The sequence below is a fragment of the Melozone crissalis genome, unplaced genomic scaffold (genome assembly GCF_028551555.1).
Source record: "Melozone crissalis strain CALT ecotype California unplaced genomic scaffold, PUWL_Pcris_2 ptg000006l_1, whole genome shotgun sequence".
In the NCBI taxonomy this organism is placed as follows: Eukaryota; Metazoa; Chordata; class Aves; order Passeriformes; family Passerellidae; genus Melozone; species Melozone crissalis.
In genome coordinates, this window is record NW_026535784.1 from 21,436,000 (window position 1) to 21,460,069 (window position 24,070).

The 24,070-nt window shown below is 41.7% G+C and overlaps 1 protein-coding gene across 2 annotated transcripts in view; it reads right to left on the reverse strand.

Moving 5' to 3' along the window:
- The window catches only part of LNX1 (ligand of numb-protein X 1), a 60,944-nt gene that overhangs the window by 28,669 nt on the left and 8,205 nt on the right, over nt 1-24,070 (reverse strand). For both annotated transcript variants that reach the window (XM_054293737.1, XM_054293728.1), the window contains exons 2-3: nt 4,020-4,261; nt 2,292-2,447 (exon numbers count right to left, since the gene is read on the reverse strand). In XM_054293737.1, the coding sequence (XP_054149712.1) occupies nt 2,292-2,447; nt 4,020-4,261 (398 nt within the window). The remainder of the gene's footprint in view (nt 1-2,291; nt 2,448-4,019; nt 4,262-24,070) is intronic.

Here is a 24,070-nt window from a genome sequence, read left to right on the forward strand (position 1 = left end):
CCAGGAGAGTGGCGTGGCAATGGTGAGACAGATACACAGGGCTCCCTTTTCTGTGTGACTCTCAGTGGGCACAGGGCAGAGCATACAGCAGCTATCCCTGAAGGCTGACCAACAGCTCTGATCAGAAGTCTAGCTGCAGAGTGCTCAGAGCAGCTGAGGTTTAAAAAAATAAATAAAAGAAGAAAACATACAGAGCTGGAGAAGAAAACCAGCCCCCAGCTGGCAAGATGATGATAACTGCTACAGAAAGAAGTACATTCATTTCCTCCTCCAAGAAGAAACAGAGAAAGCCTTTGAGATGCCATTACACAAAGCACCTGTTGCAAAGGACTGAATTGCAATCTTTGTTCAAGTTGTATTTGTATTTCTTCAAGTTACTTGCTTGCATTTTTTAAAGATCAATTTCCAGAACAGTGTATGAACAGGCATTCTTTGCAAATGTAATTAATAAAGTAATTTAGGTATCCAGCTTCTGTGATCTCATACTTAAGAGAAACTGCTTATTAAGTAATTATATGCCTACCTGGTTTTTCCAGTGCAGCAGAATACATTTGGAAGTTTAGAGGCGTGCTGGGTGCAGAGGAATGAAACCACAAGCAGACCCAAGGAGAGACTGACAATCCTGGCACTGTCAGTGGGGCCCTGGAGTGATTGCCATTACACATCCCTTACAGAGACAGCAATGTTTTTCACTTGCTGGGAATGTAAAGGCCAGTGACATCTTCACACATTTCTGCTAACTTCTGCTAACACCTGGACTGCACTGGGCTACTGGATAGGTGCTGCTGACATCCAGATTATTTGCACACCCTGGACATGGAACCAAGAATTCAATGGAGCTATTACTAAGTCAGCTATATGTCTAGGTGGAAAGTGGTCTGTATATCATCCTGAAGGGATGTCTTTTGAAAAATATGAACTTGAGGCATGGAGAATTTCACTCCTAAAAAAAAGGCAAGCTTTTGCTCACAGTGAATTGAAGTGTTACTATGGAACAAGAAATCGATCTGCCTGCTCAAACAGAGATATAAACAACTTGTAAAATTTTGCTTGGGAAAAAAAGAATATTATTTTTAATAATAAAAATGATTTAAAATTATTTTAAAATATAGTAAAATTATTCAGGATGTTTCCAGGTCAAGGAGTATATTCCCATCCCTTTTATGGAGAAGGTTCACAATTTTGAATTACCAGGTATGATTTTGGCTCTGTCAGCAATATGTGAAGTAGGAGAGTAAGTACCACAGTAACATAGTGAAACTCTCCTGAAAGAATGAGCAAACAAAGCAGAAGAATATTGAACATGGTTCTCCAATTCACCACTACTCACAATGGCATCACAATGATGCATGAAACTAGCATTTGGCAGCCTTTTGTGCTTATTTTGCGTGTGTTTCAATGAGAACTTGAATACAGAGCAAAAGGAAGCTGGGTATTTTGTATTCTTAAAGCCTGCATTCTGAACATTTGATCTGGGAAGAGAGTTGAGGTGCTGAGGCATCAAGCAAAGGAATAATAAGGTGAGTGGAGACCTTGATTAAGACATTGATTCCCACTCTATCATCACTTCCTCTTGATGCATGAATGCCATTGTTGGTTTCATAATTATGGTCCAAACTGATTAGTAACATTTGCTTATTGCTTTGAGAATGCCAAATGTTGTGTGTTATTACCTGCCAGACCCCTCATCCCTGACATACCTCAGACAAACTTGCCTCTCCCTGCTGTTTAAGAGCACAGCATTCTTACCTCATCACCTGCCTGGCTGAGGTAATAAAGGAGCCCACAGAAATGCAGAATAATTACAGTACTTCGCACTTCCATACCATCCTCCCACTGGGGATTTCCAGTGCTTCATAAGCATTAGCCAAAACTCATTAAGTTCTTCTCAAGTATGATTACTGTGATCCATTTGCTTTAGAGGGACAGGCACACGCCGATGGAGAGACTTGCACAAAATTACAGAGCAAATCAATGACAGCTCCAGTAACAGATCCCAGATGCCCAGATCCCACATCCCGTAGGCTAGATCTGGGCTGGCTATAGCATGCAGGCTGTTACCAGAACAGCCCTACGTGAGGTCCCACACACCCCAGCAATATTCTTGCCTGCCAGTCAGTAACATCTTCTGAAAGAAGAAAATAAGGAAAGATTGTGTTTTCTGGTTTGTTTGTTTTAATCAGGCACAGCCCACCACATGAAAGGCACGTCAGTCATGGATATCCATCTCCCACATGGACAGGGCTCCCCACCCCCTTTTGAGTGATAACACAAGATGAACCAAACATTACCTTCCTCTCCAGCAGCAGAGTTTCCAACAGTCTCCCTTTCCCGGTCAGTTTGGTTGGAAACAGCACTTCCACTTTTTGTCCTTCGAAGAACACTGAACGCTTTGTTTATTTTTTTAAAAGATCTGCTTCTTATAGTGGAACGTTCAAAGTGTCGAGCTGCAACAGCAGGAAAAAACCCAAATCAGTACAGTTCAGCAGCTCTGCTCTAGAACCACAGCATTTCTGAAGCCCCTGGCATACCAACATCAGGGCTGCCTGTACTTCACCTTTGCCCCCGAGTCCTGCTGGTACTTCGAGGCTGCACCCACCTGAATCTGGGTACAATCACCCTACCTCAGTCCCACACCCTCGAATTGCCTCCTTCCTGTCTGTTTTGCTAATCACATGGAGAAATCTCCTGTGAGTATGGTAGCTTTGGAAAGAATAATCCTCCATCAAGACAGAATTAGGAGAAATTCTGTGAAAAATACATATTTTCTCAGCTATACATGTTTGACCAAAAAAAGCTGGAAGTCATTAAAAATTCTTCTTGACAAAATCCCCACTACTACTTCTGTCTCAAAACCTTGCAATGCTTCTAAAGCCACCAATGATTGCCAACTGTTTCATGTAAAAAAATTCAAATATTATCATCAGGTGGGAGGGATCAAAACCTCACATATTCTGACTCGGATACAGCAATACAAAAGAAAAGTCATAATACTTTCAAAACATGTCACTCTTTTCCATCCTGCTAAAGATAGCTCATAGCTGTGGCTGTTCTGTGTGTTCCAGCTCTGCATGCTAGCCAAATATTGTAATCTAATAATATAACATTCCCTCAAACCAGACTGTGGCCTCTACACTCAATAAAACTGACAGAATTTATTGAGATTCTGGTGCTCTCTTCTTGCACCCTTCCTTTCCTCACCTCTCCAAACCCTGGCACAACAAATGGATAATGCTTCTCATTTCCTAGTCTTTCTTCATCCCTTCATCCATTTTCCCCATATGCAACTGGCAGCGCACAAGGTGGGCTTTTTCCATTTTAGCTTCAGAATCCTCAAACACATGCTTTGAACTCACCATTAACACTTCTGACTCTGCTTTGGCCAGGCCCTGTTTTTCAAGCATGACACTCACCAGAGACAGGTGAAGTGTCACAAGGTGAAAGATCAAGGCAAAGTCTCCTGATGCATCTTGTCCCTGACTGTTGTTATTTCAGCAGGACCAGCTCCTCCAAACTACACCTTCCCAAGAAGCTGGCAGATGTTTCCCAGGCTCCTAAGGGTATGTTTTCCTGAAAATACTTGGCAAGTGGGAAACACAGTTCCCAATAGGATTTTGGGTAGGTGCCCATGTCTGTGGGCATTACTTGGGCCACCAAGATTTAGTGGAGACACATTACCCAGCTACACCATCTCCCCAGCCCATCTCACATAGCATTTAATCTTTTAACTGAGCTGACTTACCTAAATAATCTTTCTAAAGATTTGCAGTTTACATGTGTACAGCTAGTCCGTTTTCAGCTTGATCCCGCCCCTGGCCAAGCCATTTTTTTTTACCTCAAATCTATTGGGTCACTGAGTGTGCAATTTGATAAACCATGCAAAATGAAAGCTTTCACTTCCCCCACCCCTTTTTCTTTTTTTTTATTATTTTTTTAATCCTCCAGTGACACATATTTAACATAAAAATGGACGTTGCAAGGGGCTAGCAGGCCCTGAAGCTGCCATTTTTGGCCCTTACTCCGGTTGCGGTTGCTGCGGTGCAGGTCCCCGGGGCTGCTGCCCAGCTGGCTCTCCTCTGAGGTGGGGCTGAAGGCCGGGTTCACCAGCCCCGGCTCGTCTGTCATTAAGGCGATGGCCGCAGCTGCTGAGAGCTCAGGGCCCAGGGCAGCCACTGCCAAGCTGGAGCCACGGTCTGGAGAGCAGTCCTGGGAACGCCTCTTCCGTTCCTTGGTAAGGCCATAGTGGGATGCTCCTTTACATCTGAGGAGAAGGGGGGAAAGAGAGACATGATGGCAAGTTGTGTTTAAATACTGCATACTTAAGGACATTCTCTGGTTCCAAGGAAGTGCTTGGAGTACAACCTGTGATGATCATGTTGACCAGTGAAATATGGATGGAACAAGAGGGAAAAGGCCAGTGTGCGCTTCAAAGGAGGTGAGTTACTACCTTACATGGGAAGAGCACTGCTGGTCAAGGAAAAATAGAGAGCCTCAGCCTTGTGTATATTCTTATGTGTATAAATTGTTACTGTGGATGCAAGAGGACAAGAATAGCAGGTGGCTAATTAAGCCAGAGGCTACAATCTATAATTTCCTACTTGCCTGTGATTGTTGAAGGAGAGCAGGGTGAGGCCTGACCCTTCTCTGGGTCTGCTAGTAAAAATAAAAGGCACCTTACCCAGTCCTGCCTCCTGAAAAACCCTCCCAGCCACCAACGTGGTCACATGTGGAGCATGGCACTGTGTCTGTAGAGACCAGAGCAACCCATGAAGGGAGGGCTGTAGGTGGGAGCGGGACACTTGGGGGCTGCAGGAATCCAGGCCCCAAATGGTGCCTGTACCGACCATTTACTACTCGAACTGAGTCTGATGAATTGTTTTCAATTCAGCCACAGAGGTGAAGTTGCCAACTCTGCAATTCCAGCTCTACTAAACATGCCTACTAAAACAGGCAGGTCATTGCCTTGGCAGAAGAAGAGGTGCAGGTGGGGGTAGGGGGTCCCACTGACCCTGCAGCCTCACCAGGGTCAAGGGGGGACTGCAGAGCTCCCACCAAGGGGCTGGGGCCTCATGCCAAGGTCCTTGGGCCAGCCTGGGACTTCACCAGCTCTGGGACCTCAAGGCAGGTTCTGAACTACTTCTGGGGGAAACCCCTCTGTTTCTCGTGGAGCAACACATGTTCCCAAAAGAGCTGAAGATACAGCATTATAAGGGCAAGTTACAAACCTGCTTTGAAACACACGCAGTTATGCTTCCAACTACCTGCTCTAGATTCACCCTAGACTGCAAAGGCAGGACCATGCATGGCATTTCTTTTTTAAGACTCATGAAAGAAAGTCACTTGAATAAAATTAAAGGTCATTGTAGTCTTCATGAGTCAGTATTCAATTAATGCTATAAAATAACTGAAAAGACAGAGTGACCAAGGACACGGCACCTGTGACTTCATCAGCACCACTTCTGCCCAGTGCCCACCCACTAGAACCACATTCAGTGCATTAAAAAAATAAAACTCTGCCTTTTAATCATAATCTAATGAGCTTGGCCTACTTTCAGTTACTATTGTCCCTTTCTTCATGGTGAAGGCTAACTGATGACTTTCATGAAAGTGCCCTGTAGGACAAACTCACAGAAATAGCTGCAGAAACCCTTAGGGATAGAAAGATCTTTGTAATATATGGCATGCTCAAAAAGCAATGCATAATACATACAGTACACAACGCTAGTGGGTTAAGTGTCACAAAAAGAAGTAGTACACTGAACAGAAGACTTGGAAGAGAAGTGATTATGGAAGCACCTCCTGAGATAGAAAGATGATATGAGGATATCATTGAGCTGTCTATCAGCTTCAGAGTAGCAGTTTAATTTCTATCATAGTACTGACTTTTGATGAGACAATTAATTAGAACCTTTTTTTGGCACTAGATTATGGTTTACCATCATTTACTTCATGCTGCTTTTGACAACTTTTATCTCAAAGAAGGAAAATATACTCAAACCAAAATCTGTCATATTGATGCCACTGTGTAAGGGTTATGTATGTGCTTTAAGGCTTGGATAGGAATGGCTGTAACAGAAGTTATTTCTGAAACTTTTCACAAGCAAAATGAGGCATCTCAGAGGAAAGTACTCTTATGGAAGAGAAGATTGGCCAACTACTTCAAAAGACCAATGAACAAGATTGGTCAACTACTTCAAAAGACCAATTTGAGGCACCCATTGCAAGGCAAAACTGCAACAATAGTCATGAAAAGAACGGAAGAACTCTCCTGCCTCCATTGCAGCAGGTATTTTTCTGTTTCCTTCCAGATTTTCTCACTTCCCCCAGAACCCTAAACTATGGCAGGATGCTCTCCTTTAGATTTCATGGGAAGCAGAAGCACAAAGGCCTTTTCCTCTTGCTACTCACCTAAACATCTTCATCACAGTGTTTTGGAAACCCATCCTTGACATCTGCCTCTTTTAGTAAAGTCACATCTGCTAATCCAGCCTATGAATGCTTGACAAAATAGTTTAGAAATAGCCTAAAAACCCAGCACAAAGAAGCGGCTTTGGGGAGAACAGTTTGCTGCTCTCAGAAGACAGTCTCTACTTTATAACAATCTTGCAAAGATTCAGAATATGATAAGAGATATTCCTACTCCTGTTTATTTTATTTAATTTGCCTGTGTTTTTCCCGTGTCAGTAAAGTTTCAGTGGCTGATACTAGAACATCAGCCTTGTGAATGGGTTCTCAGATGCAGATGTTTTTTTATTTGGAAAGCTCTATGAAGATCAATATGAAGACCAGAAGTGGCTCTGCCCAAAGACTCCCAGCTATTTGGATTCAATCACTGCCTGGTGCCCATCTGCAGCTCACTGCTACAGCCTTCCCTCTCTGTGGAAATCCTCACTTGCTGCTGCTGGCTGCACTGCAGACACACAGTCAACAGCTTCATTCCAACAGCAATGAACAGAAGACAGCTACTTTGAATGTAGAGAGGACTGACACAGTTTAAGATGTGGCTTATTGGAGAAGACAAGTTGTCATGATACAAAGCACAAAGCATATCTTTCTAGCACTGCCAGAAATAGTTAAAGAAGAACCAGAGCTCTTCAAGTATGATCACTGAAGCTATTTCTTAAATAATTGTGGCAGGCATAAATGAACACAAATCAAGACCTCTTTCTTCAGATTAACACAGTGTCCTTGAAGAAGGGGAAAAAAGTCCCAAGACCTCAAACTTGTAATAAAATTTGCAACAGCATCTCTTCACTTTCATTGTTTTGCTTGTGCTGACACTGCTGTGATAACAGAAAACAGAAGAGATGACTGTCTAAGTGGAATCATATTTACAGTGTTTAAGCTACATTTTTCCATATGGTTGGATTTGGCTCCCAGAAAAGAGAGAAACATAAAACAGCTACATGCCAGCAGTAATTAGCTCTCTCACTGTGAGTATTAATCACAATGCCTGATTTGCAGCTGGAAGAGTGGGATACCTGATTAACATAGCCAGTCAGAAAGTGAACTCAGCACTGTCTGCAGGCCAAGGTGAACCACAGATTTATGTTCCTTCCCAGTCATGCTGGACAGCGAGTATATCCGTGCAGCCGTGTGATACTGAAACAATTTGAAGGCCAAACCCCAGAGAGATAAACAGACATGAATAATGTGTGTTATACTCTTCGTGACATTAGTGTCACTAGGTGCACAGGAAACTGAGAAAGTAGTTTCTTCTGTTTGCACAGCCTCTTTTATGAAGCAGATATCTACTGTCTGATATTCTAGTATAAGCTAACCACTGGGTGATATGAGAGCAGTGGTGGCTGCTGAAATTTCACCCAGGGCTGCAATTCTGGCTGGTATCAACACTGGCAGCCACGGGGCAATCTTTGCCCAGCACCCTGTTCCACACTTGAGGGACACACTGCACTCCAGGCTTCAGGAGCAGCACATCCCAAGAGCCAGAGCAAGGAGATCCAAAACCCTGTGGCAGCCTTAACTTGGTCCTACCATTTGTAAAAACAGCCTTCAGTTAAACTCAAGGCCAACAGAAACATATCCACGTCATTTAAAATTCAAATTAAAACCATGGTTTGAAAAGAGAGTTCTCCTTGCAGCATCCCTGACTTGCACAGCAAAGGAGAAATTGAAAGTAAGATTGACCTCAAAGATTTCAATTACCCAGGCTGACATAGGGAAAGAATGTAAAACCAAAACATAAGCAAGGACAACTGCATGGATTTTTTCACCTCACTTCTAGTGATCTAAATAGAACAATTCCACAGGTTAAAAAAAATGTATATGTTTGCCCATGGTAGGGGGACTGTAACTAGATGATCTTTATGGTTCCTTCCAACACAAACCATTCTATGATCCTATGATTTATCATGCATGTGTTCTTAAAAATGCCCCGCCTTCTGTGTCACTTCACAGTCTCTGTTTGGGCATGAAACAGGGAAAAAAAGTGAATCTGAAGAGTCACAGTGGTTGTGACCCAGGCTTGACACAAATAAACAGAGCAGGACCCCTCCCCTGCCCAGTTCCAGTAGTGTTTTCCCAACCTCACTTCCAGCACCCCTCATATTTTGGACTGCTTTTCTTTAGTGCAGAAGCAGCAGACACATTGTCAGAATGCAACTAAGAATAATGTATACAAAGCACATAAGATTGCCCATCCGAAGAAAATACTGCATAATAGGCTGTCATTGCTGTCCCACAGCTAAACCCTGATCAGGGTAGACAAGTGTGTTTCAGCTATGGTCTCACTGCAAGAAGCCTCATCCCTGTGTAATTTGGGGGTCCAAACAAGCTGGGGTCCAAAGCATCAACAATGTGTACCATACCTCTGTTCCACAAACTCCCTGAGTGCTCTAGCACCCATAAACTAATCCAGTGGAAAAGATCATGGAGAAACCAAAGCTGATCAACCAGGAGCATCCTGGATAACCTGGTGCTGATAACCTCACTTGTGACACCCTGGTGAGAGGTTCCTGCTGTGCCTGGGAATAAAGGAGGCATGGGGTTTAATTGGAGAGGCTGACTCACAAGAAGGTGTTGACAATTCCTGCCCCACAGGAACCATTCACACTGTGTGTGCATTAGCAGTGACAGCAGTCCAAACATAACCCAAAGCCCAACCACATGGATTTCAGGCCACACACTTAAACTCTGAAGTTTTCTCAAACTCCATCACAAGGGATGAAGAGACTGGATCAGTTCTTCAGACAGGATTAACACCAGCTCTTCTGATCTCACTTTTGCCAACAGTGCACCAAGAAATGGAGTCAAATGCAAAAAAGAAGCGAGGCACCTGAACTCCCACTATACCCCATGTTACAGATATAAGCTAAAATGCAGCAAATACATGGTCTCCCATCCAGTCCAACCATACTGGTGCTGAAGAGGTCAGAGACACCAATATCTTTGGCAGTGAAGGTGACCACTACCCTGCTGCTCTCTGAACCTGATGACATTGTAACATCTTTGCTTAGAAAACTAGCTTCTGTAAGTCCTGGTCCTATGTACAACATTCCTCTTTTTTTCTTTTTCTGCTATTTAGGGAAATGAATTCTGGAACAGAGCACTTCACAAAAATTATTTTTCCTTGGTAATTCTGAGTTCCTGCAAGGATTAACTATTGTGTGAATGTTGCATATGGAAAAAAGCTTCACAAGTACCTGATTTTTTTAAATGCATGTGTCTTTTCCACTTTTTATAAAGAACTGTCTCATGTCAAGAACAATTCTCAAGCTACTGTAATCATGGTATTCAGCTATGGCTAGAAGGTACTGCCTACATTAAACCTTACTCAATATTGTTAAAGAAGGGAATGAGCCATATAAAATGCAAACCCTAACCTTCTGGATCACAGTTTCCAGTGAACATTTGCTGAAAGAGAGGCTGCAAAACCCATATCTAAGCAGGCAACTAGAAATAGGCTGATCTGCACCTGCACTTGAATTTCATAATGCCAGCAGTATTTCCAGGTGCTTGCCACTGCTGTTCTGTGCACTCTGTACCCTGGCATTGATGCACCTGGGTATCCTCTCCCTGAGGATCCCTCAGTGTCAGAGACTTGCTGTCTTGTTTGGAGAAAAAAAGCATATTTTTCACTTAAGTGGGAAATTGTCCCAGTTGCTACTGCTCTTTCTCTCCAATAACCCTGTAAACAAAAGCCTTTTAGAGGCAGCCTCCTGACACCTGGGGCATCAGGGCTGGCTGGGAGGGCAGCACGGGCCTGTGGCATGATCCCTGCTGCCTCTGCAGGGCTGGGGATCAGCAATTCCCTCCTACAGTTCCATAAACACTGCTCTTCTTGGTGTCAGCACAGAGATAGCTGTGATAGAAACTAAGATGAGGCAAATGGCTTCTCTGTCTAGCTGTCAGAGAGATTTTCTCATGTTATTTGCTCTCCATTGTCAGCCAGAGGCCTTTGCCATAGTAAAAGCATGTCATAGATTTAGTGGTTCTGTATTTCTGCATTACTAGTCTCTAAATATTTATAAATGTCCTCATAATATTTATTGTATTAAGCTAAAGTTATTTAGCTTAAATACTTTCCCACAAGATAGGAAAACCTCTCACATATTTATCTGTTTCAGTTTAATTTCTGCAAATTCCCATTATAGTTTCCTAAGGGTTTTTCCCACAATTTTTTTGTTAATGAAGACATCAAAATTCAATAAATTCTGGAAAACTACCTTACTAGCAAAGTCTAAAACTGTGCTTTGTCCTATCTGTAAAGATCTGACCCCAGGGAAGGGCTGTCATTTTCACAACGCCTTTGCACTAAGGTGCTGTCAAACAAAATATATTTGTGCATTATATAAGGAACGTGCACAGGAGTATCTGTATACTCATATTTTCATGTCAGCTACTCTGTATGAATTTGGATCCACTAGTAGAAAAAGGAGTTGAAGTTCTCATAGATTAAAAAGGTAAGGTTTTCTAAGAATATGAGAAAAAAAATATTGAGCATTCTTGATAATTCCAATTTAGTCTTTAGCTATAGTGACATACTCCCATTTCTGGGATTTATCTGCTGAGAAGGAGGAGCAAGCATGGTTCATCATCATGTTTGTGGCCCTTAAAAGTATTTTGGTTAAGTATTGATGAAGAACAGAACTGCAGTTCAGAGTTCAGACCTCACAGGTCCCAAAACTACCAATGGACAAAGACTTGGTGTCAGACAAAAACTGAACAAGCATTCAATAAAAACCAAACACCTATTACATATTTGACTGCTCATACTGAAAGAGGGGGGTATGTCCATATTGCCTACTAGTTTTCAGTAGAGTTGAAAGAACTTGGAACACATTTTTAATCTTAAATATAATGTAGAGCTTAAATTTCACGTGCATGCTTGCAAAGTATCATCTAACATGAGGTCATGTTTAGGATTTTTCCCCCTTCACTTTAAAACTCAGAAAGTTGTATTTCAACCACCATCTTGAGCTTTTATTAAGAAATCTTTTAAAAGGCCCATTAGCATCTATCATAGGAACAAGGAATTGAAAGAAATTGGAAAACAACATTAGTTGCCTGCAATTGCAGACAAAAATCATGGCTGGGATTATTGTGCAATGATCCCAGTTATTGTTGGGACTAAGCACAAATTGTTGGTCCAGAACATGTTCTCTTTTTCTCCTGACACTTCTTTCAGGCTATTATTTTGTCACTGATGGTTTTGAAACCACAGCTGTACTGATTTTTTTTTCAAGGTGGGATTATAATTTCAATTTCTAGTCTTAAAGCAATCCAACAAATTTCAACTGTCTCACATATAGGAGAAGGGAGCTGTAAATTGCTAGAGAGAGCTGAGATGGGCAAATCGGCACCCAGGCTTTCCAACTGTTTTTTACAGGTTAGCACACCTAGTTTATTCTTAACATGACTACTTCTTTAGAGAAGCCAATATTCACAACTGACTTTGTGAATATTGCTTTTGCTTCACCTTCTGTGCCCTTTCGCCCCGTGTTCAAGTCACAAATGCTCTGAGAATGCACAAAGGCATCACAGACTGTTCCCACTGCCCACATAAGGCATAGCCTTGAGCTGCCTCTAGAGCCTCTACCTTTTCCAATACTGCCTTCAAACGTAATGCTTGTGGAGCACGAGTATATCTGGAGCTACAAGTTAAGGAGGAGTTAAGCAGGGAGGGTGGAAGACTGCAGTGAGTCTCTTATTCATTATTTACTCCTAGGTTACAAACAAATTCACCTATGTTACTCCTAAACAAACATTTGTCATCACAGAGAAGATACTGGCCAGACATCCAGTACCAGAGTGATCTTGTGTGATACTAAACAGCAGTGATATTTATTTATACTGAGCTTAATTAAAGACTGAAGCTCCCAAAGAGTGATCTACATATCTCATGCAATCTACTCACACCAGCTGACACAAGCAAGACAAACAGAGGTAGCACACTATCTCTAATTCCTGGTAGGTGCCCAGGTATTCACACAGCACGGAACCTGTGAGTACTTGGTTAGGAGATTCAGAGCAAAGTAAGAGTGAAAAACAAGACACATGGGACTAGCAGTTTTGAGCTGGTGAGAGCCTGTAAACCTTGCTGATGGCTTGTAATACTTACAACATTCAACAAATTATACATTATTTAAACCCACTAATCTTGTCCAAGTGCTGTATTAAAGTACTGAAGTACTAAAAGCTCCTCTTGACTTCAGCAGAAGTGGAGCTTGATGATAGCTTTACCAAGAGCTTTCATCACTTTTCAGAATTGTATCATTACATATAAAACTTACTTAAAATATTCAGCTTTTACTACTTCAAGCGTCAAATCTGAACATTTTTCCAAAGGAAAATGAGAAAACAAAATTAGAAAGAGAGTTTTCTTCATGGAAAATATAGGTACTTAGCAATATTCGTACATTCTTCTATCTACAGAAGTTGTGGATGAGGGAGCAATCACAAATAATGTGTATCAGTTGGGTATTTAGAAAGCAACACAAGACCTGCCATGAGCAGCTCTGAGTTTCATTTCTGCCCTTCAAGTCCATCCAAGACCACTCAAAGAGCTAGCACTCAGCCAGCAATCTTGACCACTGATTTTGCCTCATACTAATAAAATAATGATAATACAACCTTTTTACATTAGGAAATGAGATTGTACATAACAAAGCTGCAGTAGGATTACTAAAAATATTCCTAATTTAGAACATTAACTAAGAAATGAGCCTAGGGAAAATCACAGCATATATACACAAAGCCTCAAAAATTGCTGCTAAAATCAGGTTATCTGTGACAAAAATAACAAGTGCAAAGACAAAAGAATTCTTGAGGCATTGCAATGCTCTTTCTCATATCCAATACACTCATCCAATACTCATAATCCAATACTCTCAATCCAATACACTACATTTTTCAAATTATGTGTGTACACATATAATTAAGAATAAGCATTCAATCTGTTGACTCATATGCTTTTCATGTTTATTGTTCATATGTTTTTCACTTTTATTGTTTGGTCTTTTGATCACTGGATTATTTTCAACAGGTATAACCAGTCTCCTGGAACTTAATATCTCAGCATTGTCTTCCCCTCCTACCATTCCCACCTATGCTATAAAAACTGTATGATGCAGTGAGCAAAATATGTTTGCAATGGGACAAGTGGGGTTGGTTTTTAACAAGGTTGACAGGATCAGCTTAACCCGAATTCTTCCAGCTACAGACAGAAAAGCCTGACAGACAGAAACTTTGTATTTACATATACTTAGCATGCATTTATTTTTAAAAATAAAACTAATTACAATATCTGCTGTGTCACAGACTCAGCAAGCCAGCACTACTGAGAGCAGGTGTGAGGCTTCTGTTGGCAAAGAGAAGTAACACATGCCCATAAGCCTCTAGATATAATAAAAAGAGAACACTGTGTTCAGTTTCAAGATGTTTTCAACTCAAGACGTGGGTTTACTACTATGTTCTCCACTGGAATCTGAAATTATAGGAAATAATGGACCTACATCCAGCAAATCACAAATGCTGTCTTTACACAATCTTATTCACAGAACATGCGGTGGACTGCCATCCACAGGTCTAGCTCTGGTGGCACTTGTCTCTGACCACTGTGACCCAAAAGTCACATAAGATCCCTTCCAGGTCAGCATGGATTTCTAAATTATACAACTAACACATCTTGGTACATATCACACTCTAAACACATCTGTGCTTCCTCATAGGGAAGGTCACGAAAAAAGGAGGTCTCAGCACACCTCAGCAGCTGAAAAACCACAGAGAGCCCTGTCAGATGCCTGGCTGAGTCTTCAGCAAACATCTCTGCCAGTACTACTAAGCAGCTTCTTGAAATGTCACAAATGTTTCCCATATTCTTATAAATCTGAGGTCTAATAGTCAACAAGGAACCCAAATCAGCCCTATAAGTAAACTAGATTGCATTCTTCTCTTTTGCCTGTATGATTAGAAGAGGGTGGATCAGAGGAACATCACAAGCCAGTTTTCAGAACAAATCCCCCCAGACCCATTTGGCGAGCAAAAATCTTCACTCTTTGTGTTTTATGGGTTCCACCCAGATGAATATGAGATATTTCAGTGAGATATTTCACCCATCCATTAAAACAAACACACATTGTGAAAACATTTAAGGGCTTCAGAAAGCCCAAATCCAGCCACAGCGCAAGCATGGCTGGAATGTTGTTTATAGTCCTCTGAAACCTCACATAGTAGGAAATGCTCACTTGTGCTGTAAAAATTGTGAAAATTTCTCTTTTTTTGGAACACGCTTTTATAATAGAACTATCAGGAATACTTTTTACCTGAATTCCTTTACCCAAATCTGAAAAAGGCCCAGTCCACTCACCATTCTCCCCAGACAGGCACCTACAGGCAGCGCTCAATATGATGGAAAGCACCCGAGAGAGCAGTGGTGTGGCTTCCCCCCTGTTGTATGCAGACCACTGCCAGTGGAGGGGGGAGGCTGAAGGAGCTCACAGCCTCCCACCTCAGTTTTCAGGAGTCTCTAACCACTAAAGCTCAGATTGGGATTAGGCTGAGTTCTACTCCTCCTGCTGAAGCTTATTCTGAGAGTGAGTTAAGCCAGAGGCAGACCAATGCTGCACCCAAATAAAAAACTTGCACAGAGGGAGGGTGAAACTGAGTCCTGCTTCAGAGCCTGATGTGGCTTTTCAGTTGAATTTGAGAGAGGTTCACAGCAAAGGCATTCTCCTTTAAGTCCAGCCTGGATTGGCAATACCATCAAGCCACAGAAGCCCCTTAGTCTGAAGCTGAAGAATTGGCCTTAGAGGCTTCAGATACGGGCTGAGAACCTCTCTGGGAAATTGTTTATTGTTTTCTCAGATCCCTGGGATATAACTGGTGAATCAAGGAATAGAATATAAAAATTAGAGTGCAAGCAAGAATTCAACCTTAGAGACAAAAGATGCCTTCAGAAGTGCGTACCATATTACCAACACAAAATGCATACTCCTGACAAAGAAAAGTACCATAAAATAATAGAAGAACTGAGGCTGGAAGAGACCTTAACAGATCATGTTGTCCAACCTTTCATGAGAGGAAGCCTAGATGAGATTATCTAGCATCCTCTCCAAAACTTTAAGTGATAAAACTTCTATCTGAGGTTATTAACTTTAAGCATCTTGAAAACTTTAAGTGATGGGAACTCTACTACATGCCTGGTGATGATGTTCCAGTGAACAATTGTACTTATTGTGAAAAAAAAGTAGGACAAGTAAACAAGTTTTGCCCTGTATCTTCCTTTAAACCAAATTTTCTCATGCTGTTGCTCCTTCATATTCCTTAGTTTACAGATGTTTTGTGTTTCTTTAGGTTTTCTTAGTCACTTCTAATTGCTCAGATTTCATGCTGGTTTTGCATTGAATAAATAAGAGAAGATCATAAAATGGTTTAGGCTGGAATGAACCTAAAAGACCATCTAGTCCCAGCCCCACCTTCCATGGACAAGGACACATTTCACTAGACCAGGCTGTTCAAGGCCTTATCCAACCCGTCCTTGAACACTGCTAGCATCCACAACTTCCCTGGGCAAGCTGTTCCAGTATCTCAACATCCTCTCAGTAAAGAATTCTTTCCTTATACCTAACCTAAGTTTTCCTTCTTTCAGTTTGTACCCATTACTCCTTGTCCTATCACAAGAGTCCCTCTCTGGCTTCCCTGTAAACCCCATTCAGATACTGGATGTTTTCTCTCTGTTTCTTTTCTTTAATTATTCAATTTTTAGAAAAGCCTCTTCAGGATAAGAGGCAGTCACTTCATCCTGTCCTGTTACAAAACACATTAACTTTTGTATTCACCTAACTAAAGTACTGGAAACAGAATAAAAAAATACAAAATGTTCTTCAGAAAGCTGCAGTTTCCATTTTACAACACTGCAGCTTTGGAAATTTCAATATTCAAGCTCTAATGACAAGTCTTGCTTTCAATTTTAAAATATAAACATCATACAGCTGGGCACCTAGAACCTGGTGGGAAAACCTGAGCAGCAGGTTTGGAGTACTGAACCTTGAGCATGGGCAAAAATTACATTCCCCTGGGTAATACAGGGCAGTGGCCTTGCTCTTGCTGTCCTAGAAGGAACATCCTGCCTGACCTTGCTGCTCCCACAAAAGGGGTTGGGGCTGCTGTGCGACAGCCTGTCCTGAAATGAATTCAAACTGTGAATTCTGTGTGACAGTTTGTGGCATCTGGGTGACTCAGACAGCCTCTGTGCCCGAGGCTGTTCCAGCCCAGGCTGTGATTTTGTTAACGTCACAATTTAAGTAGACTTGGGTCTTGTTAGCAGTAATGATGGACTCCCTGAAGGAAAACCAAGGTGGCATTGGAAATGATGTCATTTCATTATCAGCTCTGAGATGGGGATAATTGCATCTGTCTTCTTCAGACTGAGATGACCCTGGTCCTTCAGAAGGCAGCTGGCAATCTAACTTCCAGCAGCATGCTTATGCCATGCCTCATCATCTGCTAATTTTCACATCAAAGGCATCGCTCAAGGTGACCCAAACCATCATCAAAAGACAGGATCTGCAGCTGGACATGCATACTGGTGTCCAGTGGACAGCACCATGCTGGGGGCATTGGACATGTTTGCAGCCCCGACTGGGACATACATAAAACAAATCCTACTTGCTTCATGTAAATATAAACACAGCACGCTGTTAATGCAGATGGCTTGACAAGCCATATAATAGAGAATAGTCTAGCAGATAAAATGAGTAATTTCCCAATGGTTACAAAATATGCACCTCAGCCTGATGTGGACACGGAGGATTTAAAAAAAAAATGGGTAGACAGACTAAACAAAATTTGTAGTGCATTTAAATATTTATATTAGAAATTGAGACATGGGTTTCTGTAGTAATTTTTCACAATCTTAGACCTGTGGTTGGCAGTTTACCTATCTTCAACTTCTGAGAAACTTCCTTAACTGCCCTGAAGCAAGTTTGCTTCCTGAAGGGCAAAGCCAGATACTCAGCACTGTGTGTTTATAAGAATGCAATGTAGAGAGAAAAGGAGGAAGAAAAAAGGTAAATAAATACCTAACAATTAGTGATTGTAAACAGAAAAGCCACATGACAAATTATTTTCTTTTTCTTTAAAAGTTAATTGAAGATGCCACAGCACCATGTTGCAGGGTTTTCTGAGAACTTAGATACTGGCATTGAGATGACCTTAAAAATGGAGCACAAAGTATTCTGCAAAGGTTAACCACATTCAGTTTACAGAGGTGGTGCTGTTTCCTAGGGGCTGTCTGCAACAGGGAAGTACATGATCACTGTGGTGCTTGTGGAATGATACCTCACTGTGTATATTATATGTGCAGACACACACATCTGAGAATAGCTTCCCTGGAGAAATCCCCGTTCCAGAGTAAGGGTATTCACCAGAGATGATATCCTAGAATAAGAACAGTATTGTCACTTCACACCCAACTTTATTAGGGATTAGCTTCCCTGTGTGTTCAAATCACCTTTTTAAGTGGTTGTCCTTTCCTTTCTTCACCACCCTTTCTTCTGGACACCAAATGCCTCATTGGTCAAGCCTCTCTCTCTTTGAGAGACAGGGTCTATCCCTCAGTATGCCACATCTTGAAAACTAGTTGGTAAGTTTGCTTTGTTTAATATGTAATAAAAAGTCCTTTTTGCCTCTTTGGTAGTTTAAAGAGACAAAGCCTGTGTTGTGGGAGACATTGAAAAAAACTATGGTTTTTTTCAATGTCTCCCACAACACAGGCTTTGTCTCGTTAAGCTACCATAGCACAAAAAGCAGTAAGAGTTAAAGCACTGCCTCAAAGTCCTAACTGTAGGAACAGCACTTTATCCCTTCAGCATCTCTATCAAAAAAGGGAGAGGGCAATGAAAGTAACACCAATTTACCTTCTAAAAGAATTCAGGACTTTAGTAAGATGTGTTACTAAATATGTCACTGCACCCACATGTTGCTAAAGAGTCAGGGGTCACCTGAACTTCTGTGCTCAGGCCTGGACCTGAGAACTCAGCAACAGCTTCAAAGGGTGAGGACCACATTTCTCTGCAATGTGACTGTTTCAGAAGACCTGGAAGAAGCACTCTTTGCAAAGCAGCCAGAAGGGAGGGGAGGATTACATCAGCAACTGCTTCCCTGGCACAGGGGACCGTAAGCAGCACAGCTGTTCTTTGTGGAAATGTCAGGGAGGGGGAAGAAAGGTGCCAAGAGAGTTGTTACTGTCATAAAGCACAATAGGTGGTTCCAGAATGATGGTTCACATGGTTTCAAGCTTTTCTTGAAAACTTTGCTCAGGAAGTCCAGGCTGACTAACTTTCCAAATAGTGAACACTACTTGAAAAACAGACACGTAAATTATAAAATTACTTAGCATCCAGTTTCTCTGTTTCTCTCCGACAAAGGAGAGCACAGCTGTGTCTCAGTGTAGATGCTGCAGCTGAGGTAACCCTATATAAGCCCTCTCCTGCTCAGTCATGGCCTAATATACAGAATGTCCCAGGAGGATTTCAGGTAGTACCCATGACACTACCTCTCTTCTTGTGTCTGCCCCCTTGGGCCAGCTGTCCCAGAGAAAGCAGCAAAATTCTGTTTGTTCCTGGGTTCTGCAGGAAGTCACACACCTTCAGAGCCAAAACACCATCTCAAGGTTGCTTTGAAGTACTGCCAGTGTATGCCCATGCAGCAAGCCAAAGCAGGTCTCAGATGGACATGAGCTCTCTCCTGTCCTCCTTTGTGTCCCAGCCTGCCCAGGAGGGAGGACAGACAGAGGAAGGTGTGCCACGTGGTACCACACTTACCTCACTCTCAGACACCACCAGGAGATCAGGAAAAAAATCACACAGAAGATTTTGAACGAAGAAATCATAAGCCCAGACTTTCCCTTCAGTCAACAGAAAAAGAACACCAAACCTGAACTCTCTGCTTTCTTATGTCTGGCACACTGAGGTGAAATAGATGTGTCAAACTGATTCCTACTTCATGCCCATCCCCGTGGTCAATGAGAGGTGATGAGAGGGGACCAGGATTAATCCTCAGTCTATAGCTATGCCATACAGCTTCCTCAGTAATTTGTAAGACAGGCAGCAAGCCTGTTCACCCCTGAACACCTAGAAGCCTTCTGTGGTGGCATGCATGGGCCTTACAAGGACTAACAGACTTCAGAGCTGGAGACAAACAGGGACCTTTCTGTACCATGGTCATTCAGCAGCAGACCTGACTATTCAGCAGTGGGTCACTGCTTTATCCTGAGTCCTGCTACTCTCCTGAAAACACGCTTCTCCAAAGGGACTTTCTGGTCAGTGTTAAAGTAATGGAATTTGCATTTGCCAATGCAGGGAGACAAATTTCATTTTAAAAACACCAAAAAATAAACAAACAAACAAGCAAAAAAAAAACCCCCAAAACCCCATGAGAAAAGTCACTGTTTTATAAGATCTGTTGTCATACAACTACCATTGTCACAAGGGACAAGGAGAAGTGAAGTCTGAGGTTTTACAAATCTCCCACACAGGGGTGTGTATTTTTTGAGGGAGGAAGAGGTTGTCACAAAGATTGCAGAAGCTGCAGTCCATGACATTTTATTCATATTGTTTCAACCCATTCACCCACATGCCCTCAAGGGATGTTCTGTTTTTTTAAATTACTGTTTCTGCTAAAAACCACATGGTGTAAATTAGTGCAGTTAGACACTCCTTTCTCAAAAATATTTCTTTGGATCTCTACTATTCTATCTCTCTGCTCTATAGGTGTGAAAAGCAGAAGTTTTCCTGTGTATGAAAACCCCTGTCTTCTTCCAAATTAATTAAAATTAAATTCAAGAGAGTAATTTGTTGAAGTCAGTGGAGTAATACCTGTATAGAACTAAGTTAAGTGAGGCAAAAATCAAGCACATTGATCTGGCTGTTCTTGCAACTTCTTCCATAGCATCCTCTGTTTAAGTACTGGAATAGCAGACAGAACAACTAGAGCAAGGTTCTGGAACTAAACAAATCAACTAAGCAAGAGGAATTGAATTACACAGGGAGAGAACTTATGACCCCTATTTTTTTTGGCTTGTTTTATTCTCACCATTCGTAGTGGGTTTTGTAGGACAATTTGCAATTCTTCAGTCCAGATGGTAATTTAACTAGGCAGAGGATCAGTTGATAAAACTCTGATTAGATGTCAGCTCTTCAACTGAGCTATTTCCATGGTCTGCCTTAACCCATGTTTAGTCTAACAGACAAATGTTTAGAATTCACCAAGACTGCTGAAGTGAAAGTAGTATAAAGGCAGTCTTAGCAAATCTGGTCAGCCCATAAAAATTTCCTTGCTTTTAGCCTTCAGCTCCACATGTTTTGCTGAAGTTAAGTTCTACAGCTTAAACTCACAATACATTATTCATACATTAATCCATAAATTCAAAGTAAGAAACATAATCAGCTCAGAGTTTTGCAGTGCTGCAACAGTGCAAGGTAATAGAGGGCACATGGCTTGGCATCTTCAGCACCACTGGAGTCAACCACAAGCGTCCCTGCCAGATCAAGTCAGCCAGTTTCTCTCTTTTCTTCTTTGTCTCCTTCAACAAGACAAGACATTCAAGTGCATCATCCTTTCACTGACTCTTTCACTATTACACAGATGAGAGAAGGATGCAGACAGGGTCTTGCCACCACTACAACAATGAGGACATGGCTTGTGCAGCCCCAGCAGAAGTGTCTATCTTCTATTGATTGAACCTACCAACTTCAAGAGGTTTTGAAATTACATTTGGTGATCTCTATTTGCAGTTCAACCCAAGAGCACCTAATGTTTTTAAACCAGTTCAGTTCTCCTTTACCAGACAGAAGAAACATGTTGCTGTCATGCTGTTCAGTGTTCAAAGCCACACTTCCCTGATTCTTTGGTATAGTTCAGCTAGTGGGGCAGAAGTGTGGGAGAGGCAAGAGTCAAGATAATAAAATAGGATTTGAGAGGAAGCAAGAGAAAGACAAGATTTAGTGTAGCCAGGAGCAGTCACATGGAAAATGGCTAAAGAAACCAAAACACAGCCTGGTACTGGTGGTGACAGAGACTGAATGAGCTTTACAATTTTTGTCAAGAGAACCCACAGAAGAACCTATTTAAAGCTCAAACCTGCATCTTTTCTTAAAAGATAAATAGGGCAGAAGCAGCCAATTTGTACTTGGCAGGTAGCGTCCAGAGAGTTTATGTAGTACTGCAAAAAGATAAGCACCTATTTAAGAGTAAACTGTTATTTTTACCCAACATGCAAACAAATCAAACACTTTCATCACAGGCTAAACCCTTTTTACTGCCAGCTGGGAGTCTTCTTGGTGCTGTAAAGCACCACAGGGCATAAAATCACTATGGTATTTTTTGTGTTGGTTGTCAACCTCTGTTTGCTGGAGATTTGAAAAACAGAGGAGACGTGTAGCACAGGAAGATCTGAGCAACAATTAGCAGCCCTTAACAAAAAGCAAATCTGTGAAATGCATTTTCTCTCTGAGAAAGAGACTGTTAACCTCTCTGCAAAAACTGAGTTAGCAAAAATATGAAGGATGCAACTTTGCATCTGCTGGTGAGGAGAGGTGAGAAAAGGAGACAAGAGGGCAGGACATTTTGTTGTGAGGTAAATGGAACAGGAGAAAATGTTTTTTTCAAATATCTGGTATGGATTACAGTTCATCATCTCCAGAAGAAGTGGCCTCCCCTCATGAATTTCTTTTGTTCACTTGGGTCACTTCACTATTATTTGAACCTAGATTATAGAAAAAGCAGATCTGCAAGGCTAATTTGTTTGCTTTCTCAGCTCAATATATGAAGTGCAAGTTTATATTTATACAATATATCTTATTAGATGCTGTGTCCTGTTTTGGTCTGTTCTCTTCTGATTTATTTTGAGCTCAAACACCATAACTGTAAGTGCCTTCAAACTTACAGATACTTAGGCTACTGGGGAAAGAGCAGAAAAAACGTGAAAAGCAGCAACCATTACTGTCCAACTTCATTACAGTCATGCCCTGGAAGAATAAAAAACGTACTGGAATTTAATCTCCTCTGAGGGAAGAAACTGAAAGTAGCACGTTTGCTAGAAACTGCACACATTCAATCCACTAAAATTCATCAAGATATGCAAAATTTAAATGCCATCTAAAAATGGTCACTGAGAAAATTGACAGACATGGCACCAAAGAAAGTTCATTTGTTTGGCCATATCTGTGACCCATGACAGCACAATGCAGGTAGAAAGCAGATGCTGAGAACACAGCATGCTCCCAGCACTGGGGGCCATGTGGGATGCACAAGATTCTGCCAATCTAATGGCAGGGTCCACGGTGCAGCAGGGGGGCATGGGCTGCAGTAGATACCATGGGCATCCGCAGCAGAACCCTCTTAGCATAGCTAAACTGATTTACTAATACATTTACTAATGTATCAACATTTGCACCACAGCCTGGGTGGGAGCAATGTAGCAGCCACTGGCACTTTCAATTCTGCATCCCCTCAACAGATCCCAATGACAACCTCAGGCACAGCAGCACCAAGAACAAAAAAAGGAACACCAGTATATACACACTGCATCTGAAAAATAATCTTATTTATCCTTTCCCCAGCAGTGCCATCTTCCCTCTGTAAAAACAAACCAGGTAGTGATGATTGAAGGAGAGATGTGCCAATTGTTTAAATCAGAACCAGAGGTCATGCTCCTTTGGGAGCTGACAAGGGCAAGCCACAACAAACTCCTGGGATTTCTGCTCCCACAGCAAAACCTGCCTGGCAAAGGGCTGAGTTGCAACATGTGCTTTTCATACAGAGCACTTATTTTTGACTGTAATTTAGTCTCTTGGCAGGAGATGTTCATCCATATCAAGAAAAACAGCCTTGCTCATCCATATCAACCTACACATCCTCATATAATAGCAGCAGCACAGTACACTCTCTACTTCCAATGGTCTCCCATGGATCACAGGACAGATTTGGTTAGCCATGCCCATCTCCTCTCCATAAAAGCCTGCTCCACAAGGGATGTTTTCTGACCTTTCATACTGTTGAATTATAAAATCCACAAGTGAAGAGGTCTCTGTGGATGTTCCTGTGAAACCATCCCACTACTCCTTTTACATGGGAAGGAAAGTTAAAACCAGCGGAATATCACCAGTGCTTACTGGATGTTAAAAATAACATATAACAGTAATGCTTATCACATAAGGGACAAGAAAAGAAAAGAAAATACCTGAATTACGCTTTCAAAATTAGTACTGTCTGTTCTTAAAAAAACAGAAAAATCCCAGGCCATGAGTCTACTAATCTTATCCATTCACTAAGTTCTGCAGAGGAGAAAGGAGAATACAACCCTTGGAGCAGATTTCCCTTGCCTTCTATTTAAGAGGTTGCTAAATTATTGAAATTCTACATTAAAAATATATTGTAGACTGTCTAGTGAATGATGGGACTGCAATGCGTAATACAGAGCGTAAGCTTCACAATACATGCACATGAAATGACTTGCTGATCTAAAACACTTGCTTCCTGCCAACATGATTTCAAGAGAGCTGAGGAGAGAAAAACAAGTTACAAAGTAACACACTAATGACTGAATTTT